General features: G+C 37.6%; 1 protein-coding gene across 1 annotated transcript in view; it reads right to left on the bottom strand.

The window, feature by feature from the left end:
* The window catches only part of ECHDC1 (ethylmalonyl-CoA decarboxylase 1), a 49,817-nt gene extending 30,965 nt beyond the window's left edge, over positions 1–18,852 (bottom strand). Inside the window, exons 1-3 of the mRNA XM_058566333.1 lie at positions 18,770–18,852; positions 6,083–6,304; positions 2,666–2,808 (exon numbers count right to left, since the gene is read on the bottom strand). Of these exons, the coding sequence (XP_058422316.1) occupies positions 2,666–2,808; positions 6,083–6,302 (363 nt within the window). The 5' untranslated portion in view covers positions 6,303–6,304; positions 18,770–18,852. The remainder of the gene's footprint in view (positions 1–2,665; positions 2,809–6,082; positions 6,305–18,769) is intronic.
* Positions 18,853–21,964: the final 3,112 nt, after the last annotated feature.

The raw sequence follows: 21,964 nt of genomic DNA, 5'->3' as shown, positions 1-21,964 counted from the left end.
CACTGGGGATCTTAGAACATATCCTTGGCAAATAAGAAGGGACTACTGTATTTATAGTTATTTCTCAGGCATATAGAAATATAGACTATATGAGAAATGGAAATAGGTTTTGTTAGTCTTAAAATCAACATGTGACAAATATACCCCATACTTTATATATATTACTATGTTTCATAACATTATCCACAAAGAATTTTACTCAAATTGCTTATTTCTATGCTATATATTTTTTATACTATGACTAGAGAAATTGCATAAAAGTACAATAAAGGATCCATCTACCCAGGAAAATGCTTTAAATAAAATAAGATATTTTAAGTACCAATCTGGGTTCTAAGCATACACAATGTAAAGCAGAATCATAATTCCAGATTTTCTTGATGAGACTGGCAGAAGTGCATAACTACAAGTGACAGGCATCTGAGGTGCTGTTTAAGCATTGGGGCCACACCATCCTAGTTCTCAGCTGTTGATCAAAAGTCAATCTTACTTTTCTGCAGGCATTCAAGAGAGCAGATTACTTAGAGAATGTCTGTACTAGAAAGAATAAACTTTATTAAGTGACCCCTTATCTGAAGTCTGAATAAAAACTACATATGTATTCCTACATGACTTACATCAGACCCACAATATATATATCAAACAATTAGCATGTCCACTTTTAGCTTTTACATAACAGGAAAAAAAATCCTGCATGATCTAAAAAAACAGAAACAACCTTCTAACAAGAGGAAAACAAAATATCTTTTCACCTTTTTAGGGATGTTTTCCTACCTGACTTATATCAGACCCACAATAATCTATCATCTCATTCTATCTTTACAGTGTCTTTTGTGAACAATGTAAGGTGCCTAGCAATGCAATCATTCTAAAGATTAAAAATTATAATCACATGACTTGCAGGTCACATAGCTAATTATTAGTAGAGCTTGGGCAAGAATCCATTTAGTCAAAAATCTCCGGCTAGTGCTCTAACCATTCAGACTCATTACAAAGTTAAGTCTAGGGGTGCTACAAATTATAGGTCATTTCGTGAATAATAATGTTTATTAATATCAAGATCTTTGAAATAAAAATAATAGCTACCTTTTTCAGACACCATGCTACTAGGCACTTTATATACATTATCTTGAAGTCTCACAATAGCTCTACGAAATATATAATTCTCATTTATAGATTAGAAAAATAAGACTTAGAAAGTTTAACTGATTTGCCCAATCACATAGCCAGAAAGTGTTGAAACCAGCATTCAAACCCAAGTCTACCAAAATTACCAAAAGAGAGCTTTTTCCTCACATATTTATGCAAATAGAGATCATATACTACATAGAGTGGTATGAGAGTTGTGGAAACCATTATTACCTACATACAGCCCACATCTATAATTCAATGGCAACAAACTTACATTTTTTCCTTTTTCTTTTCATTTTTCTCTTTTTTTTTGCCTAGGGCATGTGGGCAGAGGGCTGAATTTAAGAAAAACAGGCTCTTGGAGGACTGATAATGGAAGATGATTAGGATTCTTTTTCTATGAGGGTAACCCAAAAGCAAATTTTTAAATTGTTACCATTTGCTGAAGTCTCCTATGTGCCAAAGCTATGCGAGGTAATTAATATATGTACCTGAAGAGGTTCAGAACAAGTGGCCCCAAAATGTGCCACTTTGAGCTGAAGGCAGTCAAGATGCAGCAGACTCAAGAAAAACTTCTCTCTCCATTAACTACCTAAAAAAATTTAGAAGGGGACCTGGTCCAGAAAGAGAGCTATTTCCAGAAATGACTTGTTATCTGAATGACCTGTCTGTACGGCAGGACAAACATCTAATTACCAAACATCTGCCCTTCCTACTGTCCTGTGAATTACCCTCCCTCCCCTTTGAAGCCCCAGGTCCCTATCCCACTCCTTAGCTCAGGATGGCAATTAAGCCTCAATTGCCTGGCTTGTCCTTGGGTCTCATATTCTTATGGGGCTCCCATATGTATGTAATTAAATTTGTTTGTCTCCTGTTAATCTGTCTTATGCCAATTTGATTATTTGAGCAGCCAAGGAAACTAGAAGGGAAGAGGGGAAAATTTTTCCTCTCCTACATACCTCATGTAAAATTTCTTATCATGAGATGCTAACGGGCTTTCACTTAAAAGAATTGAAGCTCTTGCTGGCTTGGGGCCGGCCCGGTGGCGCAAGCAGTTAAGTGCGCGCGCTCCGCTGCGGCTGCCCCCAGTTCGCCAGTTCGGGTGCACACCGACGCACTGCTTGGTCAAGCCATGCTGTGGCGGCGTCCCATGTAAAGTGGAGGAAGATGGGCACGCATGTTAGCCCAGGGCCAGCCTTCCTCAGCAAAAAAAGTCGAGGATTGGCAGATGTTAGCACAGGGCTGATCTCCTCACAAAAAATAAATAAATAAAACAAAAACAAAAAAACAAACTCTTGCTGGTTTTAATAAGGAACTTTGGTCATTGCTAATCTTCCTGTCCCTCCTTTTTTTCCCCCAGTACTTCACATTATTGCAACCTAATCTTTAAGATGAAAAACAAAAACTCTGATCCTTAAAAAGCTATTAAAGAGTAGCTGTCATCATAATAACCAGATAAGCAAAATATAATAATCTCAGCCACGGATGTCTGATAAACACGTAGAACGTAGTGCATAGTCCATACAATACTTGCCTCTGGAGTTCCTAGTGCTTTCACAGCATTCAGATCAGATCCTGAGGAGAAAGTATTTTTTGCCCCACGGACAATGAGACCTTTCCCTTCTGTCCAATTTTCCAGTTCAATCACTCTTTCCAAAAGTTGTAGCATCATAACACCTGCCAGAGAGGGGAGGAGGATTCACAAACATATAAGATACTGGAAAAACAGAAATAATTTAGAAACCATAAGGCATCAGACAGGACTCTTAGGCCACACATTTTACAAATATTTACTTAAGGTCTATCAAACGCCTATTGTGTTGGTTCTGTGGCATATATACAAAAGAAGTATACATGACAGCCCCAGCTTTAACAGCTTACAATTTGTTAGTGATCTCTCTCTCTCTACCTATCTATCTTAATTAAGAAATCACACAAATATACGGTGAGGTAGAAAAATAAGAATATATCATGCATGTCCTAGGGATAGGAAAATTGAAATGAATAATATGGGGTATGGTGGTAAGAAAAAATTATTCCTTAGGGTCAAAATGAAATACAGATCTGACTTCAAAGCAGTACACATTAAGCGTCAGTCAACAAGCTCAACAAGAGTTGTAAAGCCATAACAAGAGTTATTCCTGTATTCCCAGCTCAAATATAGTATTGCCTACCAGAAGACTGTGAGATCTTATGATATATTGGGCATATGGTATACAAAACAAAGGGGAGATTCCTACTCTACTCATTTAGAACTAGTGTAACGGGATGTTAGCTCAGGAAAGGAATAGTAAATGTTATCTTGCTCCATGGCTGACAAACTGTGCTCTGATAAGCCCAAGGCAAACTATGGGAGGGCTTCACAGGCTGCCAATAAGATGCCTACCAACCATCAGTTCTATGATTTATAGATTAGACTGTTACCTTGATATCAGTCCAAAATTCTATTGGAGCTTCTTTATAAAGGACAAATTTAAAATGGAAACAGCAGGAACTGTCATTCTTTCAGATATACTTATTTGTGGTAATGGTCCAAGTTCATGAGGTTCATAATTAAATTTACTATTTCCTCTGCTTAAGAAAATCTTTAGAAGCCAATATAAAGATCATAACAGAGTGTTAAAATTGGCAAAGACTCTGTACCACAAGGCTCCAAAACTTACTATATAGCTCCCATTAAACTATGCACAGTTCTTTGGAATATAAACCTCATGATGTCAAGAACTATTTTTTTTTTTTGCCATTTTCTGAATTAAGCAGTAGTGAAGCAGCTCCACAATAAATGTTAATGTGACTGATTCACAAATGACTAATGCAGCTATCCTTTCTAATTGCTAATTATGACCTAGTTACAACAGCAGCCCTTCCCAAGGATGTCCTAGATGCTTTGGAGATAGTTATTGCTCTCAAAAAATTTATAGTCTAGTAGTTTTTTACAAAAAAACACCCTACATATTTAGGGTAAGACTAAATCCATATAGGTAAACATGGACCTTCAATCATCCCTAATATTTAAGTTTCTAAAAAAATAATGCTGGCCTTGAGTATGAGGAATTTATACTAGTAGTTAATCTTAAATTCATCCTTTGGACTTTGTAAAATAAACGTTATGAGTTGGAAAGAACTTTAAAGAGTATCTGGTTGGGGGATTTTCAAACAAGGATCTTGGGAGTTGTGTGGTGTGGGCTCACTCATCATCTCCCAACCCAACCCAACCAAACACGATTACCCAAATCAAAGCAGCCCTGCTGATAGTTGTTTTAAATATTAGGCATCAAATTAACATTTGTTTCCATCTGAATAAAAAGTTTTACTAATATAAATTGTTATTTATAGCTATTCAGTAGTAAGTTAAAACGATTAATCTAGTCTTATTTGCTAGAGAAATCTTACGTTTCTAATTTTATTTTTCCTAAGCTAATATTAAAATTGGCTTTTATTCTCTGAACCAATTGAAGGTATGGAGCTCCACTGTCCAATAAAGTAGCCACCACCCACATGTAGCTATTGAGCTCCTGAAATGTGGCTAGTCCAAATTGAGATGTGCAGTAAGTGTAAAATACACACCAGATTTCAAAGACTTGGTATAAAAAAAAAGAAAAATACCTCATTAGTAATTTTTTATATCAGTTATATGTTGAAATATTTTGAATATATTGAGTCAAATAAAATATATTATGAAAATTAATTTTACCTGTTTCTTTTTACTTTTTAAAAATATAGTTAGTAGAAACTAGAAGGATGTGCAACTACGACATACAACTATCTGCTGGGGCTTTGGGGAAAAAAAGGAGGAGGACTGGCAACAGATGTTAGCTCAGGGCCAGTCTTCCTCAGCAAAAAAAGAAGGATTAGCATGGATGTTAGCTCAGGGCTGATCTTCCTCGGGAAAAAAAAAAAAGCTGTTAAAAAAAATATAGCTAGTAGAAAATTTTAAATTACCTATGTGGCTCACATTTGTGTCTTGCATTATATTTCTACTGGTTAACACTAAGAGAGAGAGACATCTCTGAATTCTGCTGAGTAGAAAGAAAAGTCATCTTGGGTTTAAAGACCCACCATTGATAATTTACAAAGTTTACAGTCTATTGACTTACATCTACAGGTATGATTATATATGTACACATGAAAATTTATTGTGATATTTTTGAGCCCAGTATTTCAAATACTACTACAAAATGTAATTTACCCCTTCATGAAGTGCATAACTGGCAAATAGAAATTGCCAAAATCACCTTGAAATACGAGTGCTGGGTAGTCAGCAAAGTGACTCATTTATTTAATGCTCTTGCATAACATCATGGTAACATAATTTGAATTGGAGCTTTGGCAAAAAATTACAAATTACCAAATGCCCTGGACATTCAGGTCTCTTAAATATAAAATTCTCATATGCCAAGATTGCTGCCTAGCCAATAGAAGGTATTTATCAGTATCTGACAGTTACAAAAGGAACAAAAAACAGACAAGTGCAGTGTTTTCATTGATTATTGGAATTGCATGGTTAAAAACTAATGACAGTCATTTTAATTCACAGAGAAAAAAATTTAAGCTAAATAATTTTCTTTTTCATTTCTAGGCTTTTCTCTTTAGTTTTTAAAAATCTTTGAAACCTCTTCCTCCTTGTCTCCCAGTGACATTATCTGAACACAAACAAATGAAGTTATTAAGCAGTTAATAGATTTCAATGAAAAAGATTATCAAGATTAATTTGACATTTTCCTTTTTATCAACATCTGTATTCATGGGTTTGTTAAAAACATTAAACTGTTCACAATCAATAAAAAATGTTCCTGGTTCATGTGATAGTTTTGTTTGTGCGTGTGTGCGCGCGTGTGTTCTGCAACGAGTACCACAACTTCCATGACTTCTATCACTAAAGATAAAAATCATGTGACAGCAGGTTAGATTTAGGGTCATTCTTTAACTAGCAAAAGAAAGACCTCCACACCTGAGAAGGCATTCATTTTACTCGGATTGTTCAGAGTAAGAATGCCAATGCCACTGTCTTCCTTCTGAAGGTCAACGGATCCACCGGGAAACTGCTGCAGCTGTTTTTTAACCTCTTCCTCATGGAAGCCATGAGATGTGTTATAAAGTGACACTCCTGTTTTCTGCAGCAGTTTTGTTCTTACAGACATAGATGATGTCTTCAAAAGACTTCCTGCCATTTCTGAAAAAGAGAGAGAAGCATGCAATAGTCCAGATGAACAGACACTTTTCTAATATTATATGTTAATCGGCTTTAGTGACAGACCTTCCTATTTAGTCGGGAGTACTTCCCCACTTCTAAAAGCACTCTCTGAGTGCATTTAGTATGGAATTCCCTCCCCTCCCCCCCTCAACCCAAATAATTCACAGAGTATATCATTTCAGTATATCATTGAGAGATGATGACATAGTTACAGGGCATTTACTGGGATCCAACACACTAGGAAGGTTTAGAAAAATGTTGCTGTTCTGGGGGCCGGCCCGGTGGCACAGTAGTTAAGTTCAGCGCACTCCACTTCGGCGGCCTGGAGTTCGCAGGCTCGGATCCCAGGCGCAGATCTGTGAACCACTCACCAAGCCATGCTGTGGCAGGCATCTCACATATAAAGTAGAGGAAGATGGGCACAGATGTTAGCTCAGGGCCAATCTTCCTCAGCAAAAAGAGGAAGATTGGCAACAGAGGTTAGCTCAGGGCTGATCTTCCTCACACACAAAAAAATGTTGCTGTTCTGCATTTAGCACCATCTCCTGCCTCCAGGTAGTCTTTCTCATGACAGTTCTTCCTCCAACTCTTTTAACTTTTCCAAAATCTAAGAATAAATTCAGTGCAAATGTCCCCTTGGAAACAGTCTCTATGCAGAAAGGCTACAAGAACAATCCCACTCCCTAACAGAAATTTTATTCTTAGCATTATCCTTACCTCATGCAATGCTTTCAGAGAAAAAGCTGAAAGGGGTCTGGAGGAAAATGGGGAAAGAAACAGGGATACGTGTGAGAGGTTTCTGTGTTCCCTGGGGTTCTGTCACTCTTCTCTTCTCACTCCTGGGTAATCTCATCTCTGCCAATAGGCTTTTTTGCTCTATGTAAGCATTTTTGTTGACATAAAACATACATTCAGAAAAGTATACAAATCATACATTTCAGCTCAATGAATTTTCACAAGGTGAACACATTCAAGTAAATAGCACTCAGATCAAGAAACAGAACATGAACCTCAGAAGGTCCATTGTGTCACCTTTTGGTCATGACTCCAAATAAAGATAACAACTATTCTGACTTCTAAAACCTAAGATTAGTTTGCCTGCTTTTGAACTTTCTATAAATTGAATAATACAGTATTATATTCTTCTGTGTCTGGTTTCAACTATGTTTGTGACATCCATTACTGTTATTACATGTAATTTGAGTCTAAATAGTACGTTCTTCTCATTGTTGTATTTCATTATATGAATATACCACAATTTACCTATTCTTATATAGATAAATATTTGGGTTGTATCCAGTTTTTGGCATTACAAATAGAGTTGCTGTAAACATTTTAGTGTGTGTCTTTTGGGTCAATATCTATGCATTTCTGTTGGCTATATATCTAGAAATGGAATTATTGGGTAGGGCAGCAGCCAGCTTATACTGATTGTTGAATACTGAAGAATTTTGAAATTTGGTTTTTTAAACCATTGGTAGCTTGAAATTGACCACAGTGGGACTATCAGCAAACTCTACATCTCCCTCTCTTTCTGTCTCTCTCTCATACACACACACAGCCAATTTCCCAGTACACCAATAGTCATAATAATGGCATCTGTCACCTGTTTAACTTTAAAAGATACTGTCAAAGAGTTTTTCAAAATGGTGGTACAAATATAAACTGGTACTTCCACAGCTAGTGAATGTTCCAGTTGCTCCACAACCTTGTTATCACTTGCTAATGTCTTTTTTTTTTTTCTTTCCATTTTAGGCTTCTAGAGAGTGGTGTGTCACTGGGGTTTCACTTTGCATTTCTATGATGTCTAAGGAAGTCAAGCTCCATTTTCATGTACTTATTGGTCATTTGCATATCATCTTTTGTGAAGTGACTGTTCAAGCTTTCTGCCCTTTTTTTCCCTATTTTATTTGCCTTTTTATTATTGATTTGTTGGAATTTTTGCTTGCCTATAGCTTTTACTAAAACCCACAAGACACCAAATCCCACATTTCCATCTCCAGTTGGGACCTTAAGCTTGTGTACTCCTAACTCAAACAAAAATGTACTTCCTGACTCCTCCCTTCTACATGTACCATAGGCTTCTCAAAATCATTGTCTAAACCTGAACTTATACTTCTCCTAAAACCTGCTGCTCCTTCTTTATTCCCTCCGTTCACTAATTTGCGGTATCATCAACCCCATAAGCCACACCAGAAAACCTCCAGGCCAACCCAATCTACTTCCCCTCCCTTATCTCCCATATGCAACCTCCCTCTAAAATCTTTCCCATCCTCTATTCCTTCTACTCTAACATAGATCAAACCTCATTACATACCATCCAGACTAACGCAATGGTCGCCATTTAGTTTCACACTACTCCTTAAAGTCAGATCTATTTTGGTAATCCAATCAGTTTATTTCAAATTTAAGGTTTTTCAACAGCTTTGCACTAACAAAAGGATCAAGTCTCATGCTCGCTTTGATTTGGCCCTTACCTATATCTTGAATCTCCTCTCTCATGTCATCTCTATACACAATCTACATAGGACACCAAACAACCAGAGTTCCACAAATTTACTTCGCTACATTATTACCTTCCCTGATGTCTTTCCTTCCTTGTTGTCCTGGTAAATACCCAATCATCTTTAAAAATGAATTCCTAAGCTTCCTCCTAAAAGTGATCTCCTAAGCAAGGACAATCACTCCCTTTATTTATCCCAACCCAGCATATTATATTATTCCATTTTAACACATTTCACACATCATTTTAATTTTATTTTTCATTTGCCTTTCTCACTAGACAGGAAGCTTCCTGAGAGCAGTTCTTTGAGGTACATACTCTGTGTCACTAAGGTCTAGTACAGTGCTCAACACATAGAAGGTACTTAATAAATGTTTAATGAAGAAAATGTGGGAAAGTAGAAAAATAAATCATCAGGCAGCCAAATGGAATGTCACAAACGTTTTCTAGCTTTAGAAATATCTCTAATATGTGAATTATAAAATGGTATCAGAAAGAGATGGGGAACAGGGCATCATAAAGAAGGTTACCATACAATCTGCCTCCCTTCCACTTTAAATTGCTTCACCTCTAAGTGACATTTTTGTTAAAGTGTCTCAGCAGAACACTTGAAACTGTATAAGTATCTAAAAATATTACACAGTTAAATACAATCCCCTAAACAGATATACTTTAAGAACTTGGGAACAATATTTCAAAATTTCACCATTAAGGTGACTTGTAAATACAACATTGAGGAGACCAAAATGTTTCTTAAATCTCATTGAGGAGACTAAATAAAATATAATTCATATTAGGTAAATTGTAAGCTAACATTCTGTAACATATGGTGGAAGGTTTCACAAAAAAGAAAGGTACTGAGTGAAGTGCTTATTGCCTTAGAGAACAATATCCAAGAATAAGACCTTGATGCTATTTTTCCAAGAAAAAACTTGTGCTAACTTGCTATCATAAGTGTTCTGATGGGGCCTGTTCTCAACTGCCATAACTTTATTCTCTCCTTACTATCAAATTCCTTATGGTCTTACTCTGTACTCCATAATTAACTCTGCTTCTTTCCTACTGGAAAAGACACTAATTAGTAAATATCAAGGCTGACAAACTGACATTTCTCCCACATTTTCTGAGCTTAGTTTGGTTATCAGAAAAATAATACCTGCCATGTAGTCACTCATGGATGAAGGGATAACCTTTATAAAGTTTTAATTCTGAAATGTTCCAAAATTATAAAAAAAAAAAAGAGAGAAAATAATATAAGATACCTATCCCTCAATTATAATGAATGTTAACATTTTTCTCATATTTCCTTCAGCTCGTTCTTTTTTTAAAAAAATTCTCATTTCTGAAACTTTCCAACATTTACTAAAGTTGAGAGAATAGCACAGAGAATTTTCATAACCTAGCTACAACAATTATCAACATTTTTGCAATCTTGTTTCATCTAATCACCATCTCACATACAACACACATAACCCACTTCTGCTTCCCTTAAGTATTTTAAAGAAAATTTACAGGATAACTTTTAAGTGTTTGAACACATAAACCTGAGATTCTAGACCAGTGGCAACCTAAGCAAGAAGCCCTCTGAAGCCCTGCCTAAAAGACATTAAGAGCACCTTAATATAACAATTTCTTTGAATCCAGAAGTTACTTATCCCAGAAGTGGAGCTTAGCACTCTGCAACTCGGCCAGTAAGATTTATTCTTAGAATCTCTCATCAATATTCAACTTGGACATACATCAGTCCATACAATAGTTTTCAGAATTATTTCTAACAACTACTGGGGTTATTCCTAATGGGGTTAAGATTCAAGAATCCTATCCAGAAGCACGTTCTTTTAGGTTCTTATCAATTCATCCCTAAAACTTATGGGAAAAGAGGACTAAGAAAGGGGCTCTATTTACTGTAGTTTAAGTTGAAGAAGATCTAGGCAATCTCTCCCCATTCTGGAATAAAAATGACTAGAATTGAGAAGAAAATATACAAGCAAATGGAAAGGATACCAAGCGCTCACATGCATGGGGGTAAGCAGACAAGTGTTTATTTATAACAGAACATGTCCACCCTTCTCTCTCCCTTCCTCCTCTACAAAAAGCCCCCATTGCCTTATTGAGATTATCCATCAGTAAAGAATAATAAAAGCACTGGGGACCCGCTAATGGATTATGATTAACACTGCTCTAGGTCAAAGTGATAAACAGAAGTAAGAAGCAACCAAGAAAAGTAGTCAAATGTAATACAAGTTGCAAAATAAAACATCTAAGCAGTTAAAGTTACCTTTAATTTCTTCACATGGTGCCAATTCCATACTCCTTTTCCAAAACTCGTGGAGTATCCTTACTTGTACACCACTCTCCCATCCCCCCATCAGTCCTAGCTATCAGATTAGAAAATGATAAATTAAGATGAGAGAATCTATGGTTTTAACTGGTTTTAAGGTATCTAAAGCCTCTTGAAGACCTAGAGAGCAAGAAGGAATGCTTATCAAACATAATTCTGCAACATTCCAGGACATTTTCAGTTAACTCAAGGGACATTGCAAGATTTTTGAAATAAATTTCCAAAATGAACAAATGAATCCAATTAGAACACAGAAACACATAATGACACACTAAATGCATAATAAATTTATATTATAGGGGTTCCCACCCACTAATTAGTGCAATAAAATGTACTTTATTGGTACTACATAAAATTATTGGGCAGATGGGAGAATTACAGGATACTGTGCAACTAAATAACAGGCAATCTCTAAATGTCAATAATCATTACCATATACTTGAATAATAAATTATTTAATTTTAAACAAATGATTCATTTGAAATAAATAATTTTCCTGCAAATATTCTTGCACATTATTCCCCATATTTAACTTATTCCTTTCCCTTGCATAGCCCCAGTTCTCAAAACTTAAGCATGGTTCAAAGACACAGGTCCCTGCTTTCCCAGAGGAGAGTAAAAAGTTCTGTCTACGGAAAGGAAGCACTTCTGAAATTATGGTCATTAGCATCTACCATCACTAGAAAATGAGCTATTCTGGTCAAATAAACTATCTCACTGAAGGCAAAACCACCCAGGGCAAGGACAAATCCTTTTGTTGAAAGCTTTCTTGCTCTCAAGTACATAGAACTGTAATGTTAAATATTTCAATTAATTTTAAGATGCTTCTATTTATTTTTCTATATTTTACATTCCTAACCATATATCTGAAATGTACACCCTTAGAAGTACAAATCTATGTATACATTTTCAAAGAAATTGAAAAGTTTTAAAGTAAGGTGGCCTCTCAGGACTGGATCATGAACCTAAAGAATGAACCTGAAGGGGAAATAAAGTGATAAAGGTAGAAAATTTAAGTCTATGGGAAACGGAAGTGGGGGAAAACCTTCGAAAATAAAATGTTATTACTTATTAAGAAGTATGAAGTGGTTATGAAAAAAAAACACAGATTTTGGAGGCTTCCTAAGTTACTACCCAAAAGTAAATATCAAGTTGCCTCAAAATCTCTTAGCTGGGGGAAGAAACCTACAACAAAAATTTCAGGAGTTATTGAGAAATGACAAGCAATGTGGCTTGAAATAAATTAAATGAGCTAACAAAACCTGTATCCTCATGACAAAATCTATTTACATTCCTAAACTCCAGCCTCGTGCATCACCCCTTCCTCCCCGACCACTGCTCTTTCTTTTCCACCTCCCCGTCACCATCCCTAGACCCAAGTTTGGTGGTCAAAGTCTGTGGGGAAAATAGCGAAACATAAGCAAGTGTATCATTCAGAATGGGTTCTGAAGCCTTTACTTTTTCAAAGCCAAATTCTGAGAAACACACATAATGACTAGATTAGCAATTCAGATAAATATTTTAAGACAGGACAGTATTCTTTATTAGAGTACTTAAAGTAGATAATAGCTGCATTCTAAGAAACAAAAAAAGGTTCAATAGTTTCTTTTTGTAAGGGCCATTAAGGAAACTACACTTATGCGTAGGTATTTATAGGCAAGAAATTCATAGACTGGGATCCTGGTGTATAAACACACATGCGTATAACAGCATTTGGTAAGAAGTAATTGGTAACAACACAATGGGTATTTATTGAGTTCTTATGAGTGATCTCCCCTTTGCTACCTAGCTATTTCAGAGAGGAAAACAAATATCTTAACCTTCAAAAAATTTTCAGTTTTATCAGGGAAACAAAATATGCACACATAAGGCAAAAATAATTCAATTATCTAATTGAAAATAGAACTAAGTCCCTCAGCTCTATTAGACATTTGCATCAAATTTAAAATATAGTCTTAACTTAAAATATAGTCATAAAAGGATATCTTTTTCTGTTCACCAGTAAACTTTTATCATGTTGTCTAACAATTTTTCTACAGGCAGAAATGGATCCAAAGACATTAAATCAGTGCATAGGATTATGATACTCTATTTCCCTTCATTCTTTCCAAGTTTTAAAATTCAAAGCACAAATACAACAAAAATCAGGTAACAATCCAGTTCTGCTGAGGAGTAACCAAAGGAAAACAAACTCAGATCAGCTTTTCTTTCTAGCGTCTTGTTTTGCAGCCAATATATTGGCAGAGGGAGCTATCCTTAAAATACTCTCATCTTACATATTTTCAGAGCATCGTTTCTTCAAAACATTATGTGAGTGCTAATCTACTAACATGAAAATTATATAGCCCCACTCCCCTCCCCAAACAAATCTAGAAAAAAACATAAAATAGGGCCCACATTTTCATTTTACAATTCATTAAAGCTTTCCTTGTGTGCATCTTTCTTCTAGAGAGTAACCTACTTACTATCAAATTCTGAAACAACAGAAAAGCTCTCAAAGTTCTCACTCTCTGCTTTTTCTCCAAATAAATACATACATTTAAAAAAACAATCAATCAATTTCTATAAACCTTTAAAACTTGAAACACTGTTTCAGGTAACTCCATAGCTGTCTAGAATCACAAGCCTTTTGAATGGACAAGAACCTACTTTATATACAGGCTATCTGATTAAATCAAAACATTTATCAGCTAGTCATGAAATTGTGCAACACTTCTGTTCATCTATTACTTCTATAAAAGATTATTTTTGTTTACTGATTTGAAATTCAGGTTGTATTACAGTTGGCCAGAATGAAAATACAACACAAACATGAAGAATGAAGAAAACTATTGCCTGAGTCACCTTACAGGTACTCAAAAATTTAGGTTTCAAAATATGAGTGTGTTTTATTTCTATCATTACCTAGGTAATGGATATACGGGTATTTATTTTTGTTGTTATTGTTCTTTAAACTCTTCTTATACATTTTTCACTACATGTATGTATGCTACATTTCTCAATAAACTTTTTTTTTTAACTAAAAGGTATCATTTCAAATTTTGGGGGGGTGGGTGATGTCTCTGTCTTTAACAATAATCTCTCCCAATCTTCTAAATTGCCAATTTCAAAACTAGTTTCTTAAGTACTCTATTTCCTCACATAGAAGATATTTAATAAAGAACACAAATATTGCATCGGTAGGCAGATAGGTGTCTGAAGTCTCCGGCAGGTCTGGCAACTAAGAAAGAGTCCTTATTAATTATATTTCTTAAAAATTGATGTACAACCAGAAACCAGATAACAGAGAATTAGAGATGATGCTCCTGCCTCCTGTACATTAAAAAGTTCTTATGGGCAGGGATTGCACCTTACTCACAGCCTTTAGTACACAGAATTTTACATTTAATATTTGTGGAGCTAAATGACACTTATTGTGTTTATTGTTGTACAGGGATTACTGTACCTAACCATCATTTCCTAATCTAAATATAAGAACTCTGTTTGCAAAATACAACAAATTTATTTCATTGTTGGATTTCTAGGAAATCCAAGTCCCGGATGAACAGCTACAAGTGTGCAAGGGTATCACAGCCAGCCAGAGAAGCAGATTCTCCTTTTCACTGGTCTCTGGTCAGTTTGCCACAGGACCACCACTCCTCCATCAGTCCTAACTGAGGAATCTCTGCTTCTCTTCAGAAAGAGAGGCCAAGAGCTCTGATTTTTCTTTCATGTTTATAAAACGGGTTTGCGTATAACACAACCTCTATCGGATCATTAATTAACTTTTTAAGAAATGAGGTTAAGTAATAGATAAGACATCACTCTACCTGGCTATAATATCTATAGTTGGAAATACATATTTTACAAGGGTCTGGTTAGTAGTATTCTTTGTCCTTTAACCATATGACTAGATTTCCCTGACAAGGCTGTTGGGTTAGGACTAGGCTGTTATAGTCTCTAACTTGCTCAGAATCAGAGGCAATTTGTGGGTACTGAGTTTAATACTTAGCAACTGTTAGTGGCAAACTTCAGTGGGGAATCCAAGACTTGACTTATTTTGCCCTACCTTCCCCCACTTCCCCTTCCAAAGGAAGATATTGGTTCTGAGCCAAAGACAAGTAATTTAGTCCAAGTACTATAGCTTTCTGTTGGAGGCAACAAAGTGAAACTCCTTCTGCCATTTTTGAGTTTCTTAGTTCTGTTCTCCCTCTTTTCCCTTTCTACTGGATTCTCTTTCTCTCTCCCATGTGGCTTGTGTGGTAAAAGGAACCTGAGGTCGCCTTCACCTCAGGAAGTGTCCCATTTGAAGAAGGTCAAACAGAGTCGGGCTCAGGGTTCCTTAGGCCTGCTTCTAGTCCAAGGAAAACGAACTCTCAAGGTCACTTACCAGGTCAGTTCACAAAGCTGGGAGGCCCACAGAGTCAGAGCCAAACACAGTATGTCCAGGCTTGCTTTTGCCTGGAGTACGCTCTATGCATGTTTTACCCCTGGGGATAAGTCAGATATAGAAGAGACAACTCAACGGAAAATTCAACTAGGGCAGAGATCCTGATCTTCTCCACATTGATCATGACTTCAGTGTAAAAGAAATGTGCCCAAGAAACTTGATAAGGATTCAGATGGCTACTCTCAAAACATAAATTTGCGTATGTTTTCCACAATACTCTGTTTAGGAAAAAGGACAAAGAGTTACACTAGAAAATAAGGAATAGGGCTTATAAAATCATTAACATTTTTAATTATTATTGTGGGATAATAGAATCAATAAACAACATATCTTCTCTTGTTGTTAGGAGTTGTGTGTTCTCTCTTCACATATTACTCCTCTCTCCAAGATCCAACAACTCAAGCACAGTTAGTGTAGACGCCATCAGGTCTCTATCTCCTTATCCTTAAATCATTACAAATTGAAATATTTATTTAACAGAGATATTTCACCTCATTAGCCATCTCTGCTCTATCTTTGATATGCTGATTTCCTCCAAGGAAACTGTTAACCTAAAAATAAAGAGCTAGAAATAAAGGCAGTAAGTGTTTATTTGGGATCAAAGAATTGCAATTCAGGAAGCACAGATTCAGGTAGAAACCCAAAGTGTCCACCCTACAGGAGAGGGATTCAGGGTTTTTACGGGGAAAAGGAAGAGGGGGTAAGTTGTATTAAGAAGAGTTCACTGGTGCTAGATGAGGTAAGGCTAGATTTGTACTTCATCGATTGGCTTAAGATTCAGTCATCAGACAAAAGGCAAGATTTGTACTTCACTGATTGGTTAGCAATTCGGTCATCAGCAAAGTTCAATCTCATCAGTCCTTACAAACAAGATATTCTCATTCTTACTGACTTCTTGGAACACTGGTAGTTTGGTCCAGTTTGGAAGATAAATAAAACAAGACATGCAAGGCAACTCCTCTGAAATGGCTGTCCCAGCTCTATTTTAACACAGCTCCACTCATGTCATCTTTCACAAAACCTTACAATCATGTATCCTTTTCTCCATTAATTCCATTTTTTCTCTCTTTCCCTCTCACTCCTGTCCCTCTTCCCCTACTAACTCTCCCTTCTTTTCTCTCCTTTCCTCATATTCCCTTGTTTGTGTTACAGAATAGCACCAGAAAAACTTGAGCACATGTCTTATGCCTACTAGGTTTGCTGACCCCCCAGTTTAGGAATCCAAATCTAGAAATTTGATAATAGCCTATTATGTATACTTTCATCCCAATTCTAAATTCAGAGGCTAAATTAGACAAGAGTTCAGCGCTGAGGAGATGACAATGTTTTAGCCACCATTTAACTACTCAGTATCTAAAAGAACAAGCAAACAAAGCTTGAGATTCCGGTTTTGTATAAGCAAACAGTTAAGCAGTCAGCATTTTGAATTTGCTCCAGAATCATAAGGCAATGAAAAGGTTCTAAGGCATTTACACTTTTATAAACTTTCATTCAGGGCAAAACGTATGTTTAAAACTTGTTATGCAGGATGCTTTGCTGTCCTGCCACAAACAGATTCAGTATAGCTGAACCAGCTCATACCCAAGCCACTGAAGGAGGAAAGAGAGGAGAGCCCGTTGGACACCAGAGATCAAAGGTGTCACTGTCTCCATTTTTTTTTAAAGTTATGCAAAGGTTGATCAAATAGTTTCCCTCCCTTCACAGGAAATAAGCTAGCCGTTCTCTTAAACGCTGTAACCTGTTTCACCATATGCTGGAATTACTAAATTCAGAAACAACACAAATACATAAGAAAACAATTCGCCTAAGGCAGGTAGGAAATGAGAAATCAGTAATAGTCTATTTTGGACCATCAGTATATGACTTGTTTCTCAAGCTTTGATTCGGTTTGGGGCTGTCGTCATATAACCCACCGAAATTTCAAGTTTCATTGCATGCCACACACACCCCTCTCCCCCATACAGCCAAAAATGAACTTGTTTCAGTTCCTCAAATCCTGAAGGTTTTCTATTCATTCCAAGCCTCTGTATATGTGATCTCTCTTCTTGTTACACTTTTCCCTTCCTCAGAGTAACTCCAAGTCATCTCCTCTAATACTCTAGAATACATCAAATACTCTTACTGTCTGCTCTGGCGACATTTACATCCTTTATTATCCCTCACTCACACTTTCCTGTAATTACTTTAACCAAATCTACTGACTAGATTTAGGAGCAAGGAGGCATTTGCAGTGCCTAGAACAGTGCTTGACAAATAATGTGTGCCAATAACAATTTGGCATATAAGACTTAAGAATCCATAAGGCCACAAGATAAGCTTAAGAATCTATCCACAAACCAACCGTCCATCTACCCTGTTTATTAATCCCACCACTCACCCTGTTTCATTCCATTCCACTCACCATTCCGCTTTGCAAGCTGGTGTCTCTTACAGGCTGATCACTTTCCCCCGCCAACAGTTACTCACTCACCTTACAGGTCAGAACCAGTAAAATGTCAAGAAAGGATCGGCTGTTTAATTTCTATGCTCCTCCCTCTCCCAGGAGATTTCACAAGTACATCTTTCCTCCCAAGCTTACTTCTTCCAAGAGGGTGCTAGGTCTTCACACAAGGAGTCCTCTTATTCCTGCCCACGTCTAGTGTATCTCCATACCTCCAGCCCCCAGAGCAATAGTTGATAAACAGTTCTCTCAATGTGGCTCTCAAATGTGGAAGCGAGGAAAGGAAGGGGGGAGCGGGGGACGGTCGATGTAGATTTTCTTTCAAGGTTCTTATCCGTCTTTTCAGCGTGTAAGCAACTTAATCTGTGGTTTTAATCCCCTACGTCTGTGACCCGTGTATGTGTGTGTAGCATTAAAAGGATTATCGAGGCTCCAAAGCATTCTAGAATAAAAAATTCACACCAAAAATGAGGTTTTTTGGTGAAAAGTTGGCTGCACGAAACAAAGTTATGCAGGATCATTTAACATATGGGTAGTGAGAAGCACAATCACAGAGGTCTTAGGAAACATTACCCAGTTAGCACAGGGCCTGGAAAGTATTTGGAGTTTAAATTCGTGCGTCGGAACCCTGCCTCCCTATTGTTTAAAAAACGTTCACATCAGCTATTTCTCCGCGTTCTCAGGGAAGTCATCCTTTCCCCGCCCCCATCTTCTCCCCAGCCCGCGTTCACCTTGCCAAGTCCCACGCCCAGCAGAGGGCAGTGCGCCTGCGCGGGGGCTTCTCGGGGACCGCGCCGCCGAGCCCGGGCGGGTCGCGGTTCGATGCAGTTCGTGCGGAGAAACGCTAATGTCCGTTACAGAACGACATGCTGGGGTTCATCTCCCTGGGGAGAAAGTCCAGCCCTACGGCCACACAGCCGGCAGGCCTTCTTCCCTCAGGCGGCGGCGACTTCCCCTTCCGCTCTCCCGCGCCCCCTTGCGCTCCTCTTCTGCTTCCCCGCAACCCCGTCCCGCTCCGCCGCTCCCGCCTTCCGCTCCCCCGTGTCCCCCTTCCTCTCCTCGTCCCCTTTATGCTCCCCGGCCCCCATTTCTCTCCCCGGCGTCCCCATTCCGTTCCCCTGCGGGCACCCGTGACCCCGTAAACCTCCCGTAAATCCTGCCGTAAAGCGCCCCATTCTCCTCCGGGTCGCGCGCGGTCGTGCGCCCCCCGCCGCCCCCGACTTGTGTCGCGAGCGAGCCCAGCATGGCGGCTCCCGGGGGCCGGGCGGGGCGGCTTGGGCTCTGGGACACCGGGGCAGCGCTGGGGCGGGGGAGCCGCCTAACCCTGCTTGTTTCCAGGCTCCCATGTAAACGGGGGAGAGTGGAGAAGAAGGAAGCCAGTTGAGGGAGATTTTGGAAGGGGAGGGGAGAGAAAGGTAGGAAGGCTCTACTTAAACATCTGTCTTTTCTGCGTTATTAAGCGGGAGAGGTATTTTTGTCTTTTTTTTTTTAACCAAATACTCAACATATGTCCTACATGTGATGTCGTCTTGGTAAAGCTCAACAAGCTTAAAATTCTGCGGGATACCTCCAGTAGTCCCCTCTTATGGGGGAGAGGGGAAAGAGGGGTATATGTTCTAAGACCCTCAGTAGATGCTTAAAACCGCGCACAGTACGGAGTTTTGTATATACTATGTTTTTTCCCATACGTATATACCTATGATAAAGTTTAATTTATAAATTAGGCACAATAACAGATTAACAACAACTAATAATGACAGAACAGTTATAAGTATACTGTATACTGTAATAAAAGTTACTGAAGATCTTAGCAACTTCAGCAAATGATTTTTTTTGTTTGCTTAAGTCCAGAACTTCCACCTTTTTACTTAAAGGGAGCACTTTATGGGTTCTCTTTGGCATATCCAAATTGTTAGCGTCACTCCTCTTGCAGTTTGGGGCCGTTATTAAATAAAGTGAGGGTGACTCCAGCACAAAGCCCTGGGCTCCCTGACAGTCACGTGATAATGTGGCCGGCTACTAAGTGACTAATGGGCAGGTAGTATCTACTACATGGAGACGCTGAACATAGGGATGATTCACATCCCTGGTGGGAGGGAGCCGGAAGGGCTCAAGATTTTATCAGGCTACTCAGACTGGTCTGCAATTTAAAACTTATGGATTACTTATTTCTGGAATTTTCAATTTAATATTTTAGGACCATGGTGGACTGCAGGTAACTAAAAAGGCAGAAAGTGAAACCACGGATGAGGGGGGAAACTACTGTATTGTATGAGGCAGACAGGAAGTATAAAAAGGGAGGTCATTTTTTACCAGAACTGGGATGTTTTGTCAAAGAGGAGGAACTGAAGGTAGATCTTAGTAAATAAGGGACTTTCTAGTGGAGAGGAGGGAATATGCCAAGGCACTAAAGCAGGGATGATAAGCAAGTTTTAGGGTACCGAGATGTGTATGATAGAGAAGAAGTGGGAAGGAAGTTTGTGCCTAGTCATCCTGTAACTGCTGGCTCAATCTACAAATGTTGGCTGGCTATCTCTTTAATCATTTGAGTTTCCATAGAATACATATCCAGTTATTCTCCCCCTCCTTCACTTTACTCTCTGTTAAACTGCTCTTCGTCCTTTTACCCCATGTCATGTTCAGCACTCAAGACTCTTCAGTATCTGCTCTTCCTGAGTGATTGGATCAAAGCAGCTTTCAGTCTTGAGGCACATAAACTTTTCTTTTCTATATCACGTTTAATTACTTTTTTTGCACTTCTATAACTATTCCAAAAGACTTTGTGAACCTTAAGAAGTACTTTGTCCCAACTTTATAACTGGATAGGTCACCATTCATCCATTTCTAAGGAGTTGAATGTCCAGAAAAACCCAACTGAGTGATAAAAGTGGATATTTTTATCAAATACTAAAGACATCAAGGGGCTACAACTTGTTACTTTGTGATTTTCAGCTCTCTCTCTCTATCTCTATCTTTCTGACACATCATCACTTCCTAGATAGTAAGAGATGTTCCCTGGTATCCTCCCAGCTTAGTAAGTAGATTTATCGTACTTATCCATTACTCTCAATAACTCTATCTACTTGCCACAGAATTGTACATAATCAAGTTATTCTCATTCATATTTACGAACCCTGATAAGAAATAAAAATGTGGAAATATCAGTTTTCTTCCTCAAGGCACATTTTCAAAAGACTATAAAATCTTACTAACCAAATCTTTTAGCAACACAAATGTCAACCACAGGTTTTGTATAAAAACATTAAAAAAAAAAAAAAAAAAGATTGTGTAATTCTCTGTTGGCTAAAGTAATTATTTTTTTCTGTTTAGGAATATAATGTTCCTGTGCACATACAGAAAAGTTAAAAAAACAGCAAAAATCTTCCATAATCACATCACAGAGGTAACTGCTAATATTTGAGCATATTTTAAAAATACAGATTGATAAATTCTATCTGTAGCAATATCTATATCTAGTTATATGTATCCACATGGATGTACATATGTATACACATGTAAAATCTATGTAATACTTAAGAAAATAAAATATATGTGTTTCTCCACATGGATAAATATTTTTAAATTTATGTTTAATGATTTGTTAATATTCCTCCCCCCCTCCCTTTTTTTAAGTATGCCTCTTGTAAGCGGCATTTTGCTTAACCCCATCTTAGAGTCTTTACGTTTTAGGGGAGTTTAAACCATTTACATCCATGTAATTGATTTGTGACCTATTTTTACCTTAAGGTTTATACGTAACGCATGCTGTTTCATTTTGTCTGAAAGGATAATATTTTCAAATTGTTAACGTATGTATTTTTTTAAAAAATATTTCTCTTCCACTCAAACACATATCTCAATGCTCATTACCTCATGGGAGTGATGTGGATGGGAAGAAACCTGAAATAGCCTATGAATATCTTTGG

Source organism: Diceros bicornis, chromosome 23 (genome assembly GCF_020826845.1).
Source record: "Diceros bicornis minor isolate mBicDic1 chromosome 23, mDicBic1.mat.cur, whole genome shotgun sequence".
In the NCBI taxonomy this organism is placed as follows: domain Eukaryota; kingdom Metazoa; phylum Chordata; class Mammalia; order Perissodactyla; family Rhinocerotidae; genus Diceros; species Diceros bicornis.
Note: the sequence above shows the minus strand (reverse complement) of the source record. Positions and strands in the feature narration are given on the sequence as shown.